Source organism: Acanthisitta chloris, unplaced genomic scaffold (assembly GCF_000695815.1).
Source record: "Acanthisitta chloris isolate BGI_N310 unplaced genomic scaffold, ASM69581v1 scaffold22258, whole genome shotgun sequence".
NCBI lineage: Eukaryota > Metazoa > Chordata > Aves > Passeriformes > Acanthisittidae > Acanthisitta > Acanthisitta chloris.
In genome coordinates, this window is record NW_008686765.1 from 3825 (window position 1) to 14303 (window position 10479).

Below are 10479 nucleotides of genomic sequence, written 5' to 3' on the forward strand. Positions count from 1 at the left end.
CAGCTGTTAGAGGTGTATGGAAGAAAGGTACCTGACACATGGGGCAAGAGCACTAATCTCTGCATTAAACTATAAAAGTCATTAGGACATATAATGCTGAAATTGAATTGCTCCATAGAAATTTGGTTTTCAAGCACAATACTAATTAGCTGTAAGCTTGATGAATGTCAAGAATTAATTAAAGCATTTCAGTGGCCTGTGTGGGTTTTAAATATTGTCATTATTGCCCCAATATTTTCAGTTCTTACACTAATTGCTTTTTAGGGAGCATGAATAAAATTATCTTCTGGAGTGACTGAGGGTACAAATGGTTCATTATATCACCAAAATTGGACCTCTTTGCTTCTGGATTTCCATTTTTCCCCCTTGAAATTTAACTACTATTTTTCTTCCACTTTTATGCATGGATTGCAAATAGAAAGTTGAGTGATATTAGACCCAAACTAATTTTGACAGCACTTGCAGGGTTTTTTTTTTTTCCCTAGCTGTACTCTGGAGACCAGCACTCCGTTGTTACCTACTTTCATTTTGGCAACAGGAAAATAGCTACAGCTCCATCAAAAAATTTTTTGTTTTTAATTAAGTAGGATGTCAGCCAAATTCCATGATTATTTTGCCCTATTTGTGAAAGGCCTGCAACATTTGGTATATGAAATGTCTGCAAAATAAAAAACATGTTGGAAAATTGTGAATTGAAAGGGAATTCATAATCAAAATCAGCTCTTGTTTTTTTCTCAAATATGATCTCAATATAGAAATAGCTATTTTTTTTGTGTGTGAGGATTGCATATGGATAATGCAGACTGCTCACATTACTTGTCTCTGATGAGTGTCCCCATGTTTGACTGTGTAGTAACATGCTGTGTTACAGACTGCATGAGAAATACGTGAGGTGATATTACACAGGAAGAACCTTAACACTTGGAGGGCTTGTGGGGAGGCTCCTCTGAGTGTTGAGCAATTCCAGAAACCATAAACTCCCAGGCTACAGTGTGGTGCCATGCTACTTGTGCAATGGCATATGACAGTCTTCAGTGCCTGTTCCTTGGGACCAAAGAGGGAGAAGGATAGGGATGCTTCACCATGGATCTCTGAGATGCAGGTGGTGCCTGGGAGGCTGCTGAGATGGGGAGAATTGAAAGGATCTTTTACAGTGCCATGTTACTGACTTATCTGCATAGATGTGATGAATCTACCATGCCTGTGTGAACTCAGCAGTGTTGTTTTCCACAGCAGTCAGTTTGGATCTCAGCAGTTTGGATTCAGGACCTTTTGTAGAAGGTTAGGCTAGCTTTTACCCAGACTTGCTTATAGCTTTGATTTTTTTGATATTATTTTTCTGTGAGGAGGTCAGATGGTTACTGTGTGATAATAGCATTAATGATAGCTCAGAAGTTGAGAAAATGCTGGTTCATTATCCCTTCTTTCAAAGCTTTAATAATTAATTATGCAATAACCCTTCCCCTAGTGAGAAATGCATTCAGTACTGTACTTCTTAAAATAAGCTATTTTTGGCTTGTCGTCTCATTGCTGATTGCCTGGAGGCACAACACAAGTATATCCTGAAGAAAACAGTTATTTGGAATGACAGTGCTGTAAGAAGTTCAATTCCATGTTACTTGATTCTCTCTCCCTTCCCTAGTTTTGCTGCCCAAGGGTGTAACATTTCACTCTAGCCTATGAAACAAATGGCAATAAATGTGTATCAATATACTCGTAAGTCACATCTTTTATGAAGGCATAATCTGTGAAACACCTGGAGAAGATGAATGTGGTCAAGATATAAAACTCCTTTTATGTATGAATATGATGTCATGGGAAGGGTGTGATGTAGAACCTCAGAGCAGCCATACTCAAGAATGCTGATCTGGGGGTATGTTGACAGAGAAAGTCCTGTAGTTCATGGTTAGTCTGTTTCACTGCTGTGTCCCCAAAGGTTTAAAACACTGAGCCCACTGAAGTCAGTTGGAAATTAGGCAGATGTTAAAGATAGGCAAGTGGTTTGTATTAAACAAAATGAGTGCAGAAGGAAACCCATAAAACATCTCTCTCAAAGGTATAGCTGACTCTTTCTTTCTCTCTCCTCTTTTTTAATTCTTTTACGTAGTGCCGGTCCTAAAGGAGATAACATTTATGAATGGAGATCTACTATACTTGGACCTCCAGGTTCTGTATATGAAGGAGGTGTTTTTTTCCTGGATATCACATTTTCATCTGACTATCCATTCAAGCCACCAAAGGTAAGGGTAAGGTTTTTACTGTGTTTATAATTTTTTCACATGAGAAGAATGTAACTTGCAGCCAAGTGACTGCTCATTGTTTTCTGAATATCAAATTTATCTGTGGTTTCTTGTAAACTACAAGGTCCAAAATCTTGGCTTGCAGTCTCAGAAAAATCCTGTCTAATTGATTTGCTGGTTACCACAGTCAATACTGATTTCTGAGCTTTGCCAAGTGATAAACGAGATGATAATTCTGATGAAGAAGTAAGAAATTTTAATTCTAGTAGAAGACAACACAAGACCTTATGCTTCCTTCTTCTCATTCCAGCTACTAAAATATATGTGTAATAAACTCTTTTCTGTTATGAGCCAGATTCTATATTAAATATTATCATGTAATTTTTAGCAAAATAACAAAAAGCTAACAGAAGTTGCCAGAGACAGCTAGAGTGTTATATTGTGACTTCAAATTACTGTGATGATTTCCATTATTGCAAAATGTAAATCTACTACTACTAAGATCAGCAACCTTGTTTGTTAACATTTTAAAGCAAAATCTCTTTTAACTCAATTAAACTAATCTTAACTTAAACTAAAATGTCAATTCCTTGCTCAGAAATACTATGAACACTTGTACTTTACTAGCAGATATCAAAGAAGTTAAAGGTGGTTCCCTTATCCCCTTACAGCTAAATTACAACTCTTGGCCAACTCACCAGAAAAGACACTGCTGACACTCAAAAAACTAAATACATTCTATCACCTCACATTCTACAACTTGTGACTTTTGTGGCTATAACATTGTTGTTATAAAATTCCCAGAATGATTCCAGAATAAAGAAGAATGTACACTCTATATATTTCAGACTTCTCTAAAACCCACAGCATTTAATATGCTCTGAGTTAAGAACGTTATAATGAAGTGATGCAGTTTGACAAATTCCTCATTCAGATCTTGTAGATTTATTTTTTAGAGCATGATAGTTTTTGAATTTTCAGAAAACACTGCACGTTTTTCCTCCCCTGCATCAGTATGAAAAAGGAAAAATTTCCTCATCTTCTTGTGCTTTATGTAATTAAAGCACTTAAATATTTTTAACTCCCTATTTGTGCAGAATAGTGCTCACATGCTCTATCTGTATTAGTCTGAAATAATTGAAAAATGAGGATGGAGTTAGTGTGATAGCTTGTTTTGGCTGTATATTATACCCTGCCTAATGAAGGGTAGGGCAAGTATTTCATTGCTAATTTAGCAAGAGCAATACAATACTTGAATTTTAAATGTTATTTAAGTATTTTCATGGTCTGTATTTAGGCTTTTGAAACAAAGAAAAAGATCAACTAATGTTGCACTTGCAGACAAATTCTGTCTACTTACTTACCTTCAGAAACTACAGTTAAGTTTGTGATTAGAACATTCCTGACATGCATTATGTTTGTTGAATAGCTACAGTACTGTAAAGTAGGTCCTAATTTTTGTGGGTACTGGACAAGAGGGCCTGTATCAAAGCAGGTTATGCACTGGATCTCTTCATGGTAGGTCTCTTAAAGGTAGCCATGGTTGCAATAAATCCTCACTCTTCTGTTAAATAGTTGTGGTTTAGAAGACAAGCAGAGAGGAGCTGCCTCTGCAGAAGCTCTGCAGAACTGGGAACAACTCAGGTGCTGTGGCTGCTCAGAGCCAAGGGGCACCACCCCTGGGCAGCACTCAATGACTCTATCTCTTATGCTGTAATTTAGGTTACTTTCCGTACCAGAATTTATCACTGCAACATCAACAGTCAGGGAGTCATCTGTCTGGATATCCTGAAAGACAACTGGAGCCCTGCTTTGACTATTTCAAAGGTTCTGCTGTCTATTTGTTCTCTTCTGACAGACTGCAACCCAGGTAAGGAGCCGATAGTTCACTGAGCATCCACTCCTAGTTGTTTGACCTAGTTGCCATGGAATGTAATTTGTCTATTTGATTACATGCAGAATAAATAAAAATTAATGTTTTTTTAAAATTGGGATTAAACACTCCTGATTGGATGTGGTCCCACATTTAATGGTGCTTTTCACTCCTGTGGCTCAACAGAAGAGTAAATAACATTAAGTTCTAGTTTTTCCCAAGGTATGGTGGAGAAAATAAGCTGATGTAATTGAAGGTCTGTATTGCAGGACCTCCAGCAAGGGAGTGGTCCATCCAGGAAAACAGCAACATTCTCTTTAGTTATAAACTCATAAATCCTGCGTGTTGGAAGAGGCCACAGGAAGTCTCTTCTCTTAAGACAGCAATTGAAAGGTTTAATCTTGCAAATGTGAGGCAAGGTGATGTTCAGAGAGATTTCTCCCTTTTTCAAAGAGAGTTCCTTGTTCCTGTTGGGAGGGGAGGAACTCCACTGGAAGCAGTACAGTTTGTCAGCAGCAACTGTGTGACCACTGTCATTAGGCAATGAATGCTAATTGCCTGCAGTCAGAGCAGGAACTGAGCAATAGTGCTGAGATGACTGTTCATTTATAGAAAGTGGTCAGTCAGGGAGAAGTGGAATAGCCTCTTCCATACGAAGGTTTGATGACTTTTGAAGCAAACTGGTTTCCCTTGGTGTGGTCCTGCAGCCCTGATACTCTTAACACACACTATTCCTGTGCAGCTCTGTGACAGGAGTGTGCCAGGCAGAGCTCACTGAATGTCCCCTGCACTCAGTGGCCCTCCCAAAGGGATGAAAGCAGAGCACCTGGCTGGGGCAAGATTCATTCATTTGCAGATAACCACAATAGATTTTTCTGTTTTCTTTTTCAGTCCATTGTGCTTTGTTCATTTGTGCTTTCTCAGAAATGTTTGTTCTGATTACATTGAAATAGGTCACCCAGTAAGATGGTGGAGTCACCATCCCTAGAGGTGTTTGAGGCATCTGGATCTGACACTGGGTGGTATTATTTAGTGGTTTAGGTGTTACAGGGGTAGTGCTCGGTGGACAGTTGGGCTTGGTGATCTTGAAGGTCTCTTCCAACCTCAGTGATTCTTTGAGAAGAGCCTCACTATGTCTCACAGCATTTTCTGGCCTAGCAAGGACTATATTTTGGAGTGGATGTTGTGTTTTAAATCATGTGTTTGTTTTGGCTTGTGGGTTTGTTTTTTTTTAATCGTGTCATGGTTTCTGATTCATTTTCTCCTGCCTTTTGCAGCTGACCCACTGGTTGGAAGCATAGCCACTCAGTACCTGACCAACAGAGCAGAACATGACAGGATAGCCAGACAGTGGACCAAGAGATATGCAACATAAATGACAAACTACTTGTGCAGTGTGAAGGTGCAGAAGGCAACTTTGCAGTGTGCAACAAATCTTTATAGCCTTTACAATACGGACTTCTGTGTATATGTTATACTGATTCTACTCTGCTTTTATCCTTTTGAAGACTGGGATACTGCCCCCCAAAAAGGTAAATGCTATTAAGAGTAGAAGTTTGTAGCTGTAGATTAGTTATGTTTAAAATGCCTACTTGCAAGTCTTGCTTCTTTGGGATATCAAAATGTATTTTGTGATGTACTAAGGATACTGTTCCTGAAGTCAACCAAATATTATAGTGCATTTTAGCCTAATTCATTATCTGTATGAAGTTATTAAAGGTAGCTGTAGATTACTAGGAATTACGTCATTTGTATTAAACCAAGATCTATTTCCAATATGTGGTACATGCTGTTGTGAAAACTGTTTTAACTTTTACCTTTGTCAGTTTGTAATGAAAGGATTTCCTTTTTCCCTTTGTAGCTCAGAGAGCACCCAGTGTATCATCTCAAACACAATAAACATGTTCCCCAAGGAGTAGTTTCTTTGTTTTCCTATTTTAAATTAATATTTTAATAAATTTAATTATAGTAACAAGGCAGGGCCAATGTATCACAGATCCCTGTGGATAATCTTTAAATTAATATACATAAGCAAAGGCTTGCTGTTAAATGTTTAATGCACACCTGTGGATTGTTTCAGTTTTTCCCTGTTTTGTTTTTAACAGAACAAATGAAATTTCTACAATTTTCTTAAATTTAATACTCTTCAGCTCTTTCTGAAGTTGAAATGAGAGCATTGCATATGCTTACTCCAGAAGTTAATGCAGCTGATTGCTTCAGGGCCAGTCTTGCTCTCAGAACAGGCTGCCTCAGTCCTGCTACAAAGTTTTTTTGCAGGATGAAGCCAAGTTAGAGATAGTTCGGTGCTTTTGTTTCTGAGTAAAGCAAGTCAGACTTGCTGAACTAGAGAACTACAGTTACCCATTGAAAAAGGTCTTCCAAAGCATGATTGAACACTGTATCATGTGTCCAGAAAAGAGAGGAGGAAAATAAATATAATCAGATTTTTATGATATAAAAACGGTTGTGGGGAAGTGAACCATTGTTATTGAAAACGACATCTGTAAAACTATTTTAGACTACCTTTCTCCCCCTTCACTTTCTGGCTTGGAAATTTTGTAACATCTGTAAGTAACAAAAAATACAGCTTTATAGTACATACAGTTTAAAAAATAGAGTCACTAATAGTTTTATAATTTAAGCTTTTATAAGTTGCCAGTCACAATATTGATTATAAAGAAAGAGACCTGATTCCTTTAAATGATTTTTAAAATGAAACCTAATTTTAAACTTTACAGTCTCCCTCACTACCTGGTGTTTTTGGAGATATTGTAGCACTTCCATCAATAAGATGCTCTGCTCATTTAATAAATGAAGACTGAATGTTAAGTTTAAATATTAAAGCAATAGAAAAAATGCGAAAGATTTAGATCTAAAGTTAACCATCACTATATAGGTCCCTGGTTTTTGTATCACATAACCTTTGACCATGAATTTTCCACCCTACTTTAAATATTTCTACAGATTCCTGAAGGTGGCTTGAAGAACTGTGTATCCCAAATATCTCAACCTAGAAGCCAGTCTCTCTTGGTAGCTACAAGATAGCTTTAGAGTTCAGGTTATAAAGTGCAAAAGGGAATGAGAAATGGGATCTGGCAGGTGAATTTGCCTAAGTCAGGTAACAGACTAATGCCAGGAGATGAAGTGCTGGAAATCACTGCTGAAGGTGACCAGAGTTTCTCATCATGTCATTGGATGTGTGAGAAATAGCACAGATTGGCAAAGAAACAAGGGGCTATCACAGCTGGGCTGGACATCTGAAGTCTGCTCAGTGCTGACCATTAGTGCACTTGTGGGTGACGCGGTGCTCGTACACCACTCCAGTGACCTTCCAGTGAAGAGCAAACTATGTATTTCACACAAAAACTGTGTTGCCTACAGAATTTACTGATATTTATATCATAAAATATGGTATAAAAATACAGGTTTTAACCCTAATTTTAATGTATTTTGGTTTTGTATTGTACCTACAACTTCAGATACCTAGGTGTACAAGTGGGATGCCTTGTTAGTGTTGCCTCATCTTGCCTTCCTTGCAATTGGATCCTTTACACTGAATTCCCATCTTTTTTTTTTTCTTTTTTTTTTTTTGTTGGTTTGTCATGATTCTGTTCTTTTTTAATGTAGTTTTTTTTGTGTGTAAATTTTATATTTACTGAAGTAAAGGTTGTTTTTGTGTAAACATTTAAACTTTAAAAAAAAAGAAAAGAAGCTAATTTTGTTTCTCAAGTTCTCTCTGCTAAACCATGCAGTAGAAAGAAATTTGTATTGTTAAATAAATCAATTAGTTGTTAAATGAGAATGTGTGTCTGTTTTCATGGGGAGGGAAGAAATCCCTGCTGGATATATATCCAAAATACCAACTGAAAAGAGCATCTAATGTTTCAAACCATTTCCTTCCTGGCTGTGAAAACTGGACACTACCAAAGCACAGCACTGATCCTCTTTTACAGTTTTAATTTTCCATTCTGTCTTCTTATCACCAACCACTGGGCTCTGTGTTTGGGAGAAAGTAAACTGAAATGGCAATTCTGTGACAAGATCAGCTGAAGATATTGAACATCCCCTCTTCCTCTCCATTTTAGATGGGATTTTGTTCTTCTGTTGTCTTTGGGATTTGAGTGGGGAACACATGCAGCTGGCTGGGAAGCTGCCTGAACTGTGCTCTGTGATCTCCTGACCTAAGGAGCACTTGTGTGGGAACCAACTGTCCTAGCCTTTGAGCTGAGAGCAAAGAGCTGCTGAGCAGCAGAGAGGGGCAAACACATTCAGAGCAAATAATTTGTCTTATCAAATGAGAAGGGATAGGTAAATATAAGCCTATTAAAAATATTTCATACAACAAAAAGAGCAGCTATCTATCAGCCTTGTTATTTCTGTACTATCATGTTCATGGTGAGCTGTGTCATGTTCTATGGTGTGTTAGTGATGTGTGGTGTGCCCTGTGTGGAGACAGTCTCACTGGTCAGTGGTGACTAGCAGCCATTCAAAGTCTGTAGCCAGGAAAGGCAAGGAGTCACCGAGATCAAAGCAGGGTAGTAGCCTGAGCTATGGGTCAGGATTGCACAGCCTCATAAGGAAAGCAGCAACTGAACCATGTCTGGTTCCCTCCCTACCTCTTGGGGGAGAAGGGGCCTCTTCCATGCTTTGCAGCACACCGGTTCCTGCTACATACCAGCAGAAAGCAAGACCAAGCTTTTCCCTTTCTTCACCTTTATGGGTGGGAACCAGATTTGTGGCCTTGCAGCAACATCCTCGCTTGCCTGCACCCTGATGAGAGAGCTGCAGGACTCTGGATGGGGTCTTTGTGCTGGCTGGGTGCAGCTCTGAGCTGCAGGGCAGCCCTGGCTCCACGGCCTCCCTGTGGCCCTGTCTGGGTCACCAAGTGCTGTAGGAAGGAAGCTGCAGACTGCAGCAGCTTCTGCGTTGATCTCATGATCTTCTGCCCTTGGGGGTTTCATCTGCATGGGCACAGCCAGGAAAGAAGGGACTCCTGATTCCAGGCTGCAGACCAAATTCCATCTTGCCTGCATTTTTTTCAGCAAAAATCAGCAGTGGATATTTATTTAAAAGAAATAGGGCTTGTAAAGGCATCCTAAACTAAAACAGCTTCAAAGGATGGAGACAGTAGCGTGACTAAAATGCCCTAAACCAACACTGTATTTCTGCGGCCTGTGCTATAGCCAGGGCAACATATGCATTGGAGAACTTGGCACTGTGTACAGTGTCCCTTCAACTTCTCTTTGGTGGCACCACTTGCACTTGTGTTGCACAGTAACTTCCAAGGCTGAACCACTGCTCTCCTTCCTTCACTAACGACCCCCAAATGAAAGTGGCTGCAGAGGATCTCAGGATATCAAGAAAGATCATTTTATAGATCATCTATTCTAAAGGAAGAAGTGAGACAATGGCTTGGCTGCTTGTACAGCTGCCTGACCTGACTGATGTCAATGAGAATTGGATGTGTTCAGCTGTAGCTTAGGTGACAAGAGCAGGTAGGTCACTTGGAAGATAATTGCTGGGTCACTTGCAGCACATAGGGACTTTTGGTTTTTTATCCTTAAGGAGCGGGAAATCTGCTTCAGCTCATTTCTCCCCACCTCTCTGCATGTATGTCTCTGGAGTGCAGTTATGGCTACCTCTGTTGCTGGGTAGAATATATAGCATACAACATACTAGCAACAATTTGGGGGATCCTTGCAAATAAAACCTCCCCGGAATGGATAGAATAAGAGGCACAGTATGAAAAATATGCATATCTTCTCCCCTCATGACAAGCACAGGTTCTGCATCTATAGGGATATAAGAAGCAGTGGGACCACATGCACAGAGTTGTCTTACATTGTTGTTGCTACTGCTCTTCAGCAGCTGAGGTGTGGAAAGCCCTATGTGTTTCCAGGTATTGGGAAGCATTTTGTAACTTTGTTGTTACAAAGTAAATATCTCTTTGAACCAGCCTAAATTGTTACCATCCATAGCATCCTTTGGCAGTGAATGCTAAGTAAGTAGTGTCCGTGTGAAAAAATGCTTGTTTTGATTATTTCATGCAACCTTCTATGTGAACACTTAATTTTCTGTCTTCCAGTTTTGTACTGTGAGAAATTATAATTGCATCTGTTCTCCTCCTTGATCCCATTTATGATTTTATGTACCATCATTTTTATCAGCTCCTTGTAACCTCTTTTTTTTCCAGGCTGGAAAGTCCTCATTTATTTAATCTCTGCCTATATGGAAGAGGTTCTGATTATCCTGGTCACCCTTGTCTGTACATTTTGTAATACTGTTCCAGCTAATTTAAAGGAATGAGAGCTTCACACTGTATGCAAAAGGTGAACTCACAATTCATCGAGAGTAATGTTTTCTGGT

The 10479-nt window shown here is 39.1% G+C and overlaps 1 protein-coding gene across 1 annotated transcript; it reads left to right on the forward strand.

Moving 5' to 3' along the window:
* Positions 1–2107: 2107 nt before the first annotated feature.
* Positions 2108–7915, forward strand: LOC103807590 (ubiquitin-conjugating enzyme E2 E3; the record flags this gene model as incomplete). The annotated part of the gene is made up of 3 exons (XM_009080322.1): positions 2108–2240; positions 3963–4110; positions 5391–7915. Coding segments are annotated over 3 exons (379 nt in total), but the record flags the coding sequence as incomplete, so codon positions are not given.
* Positions 7916–10479: the final 2564 nt, after the last annotated feature.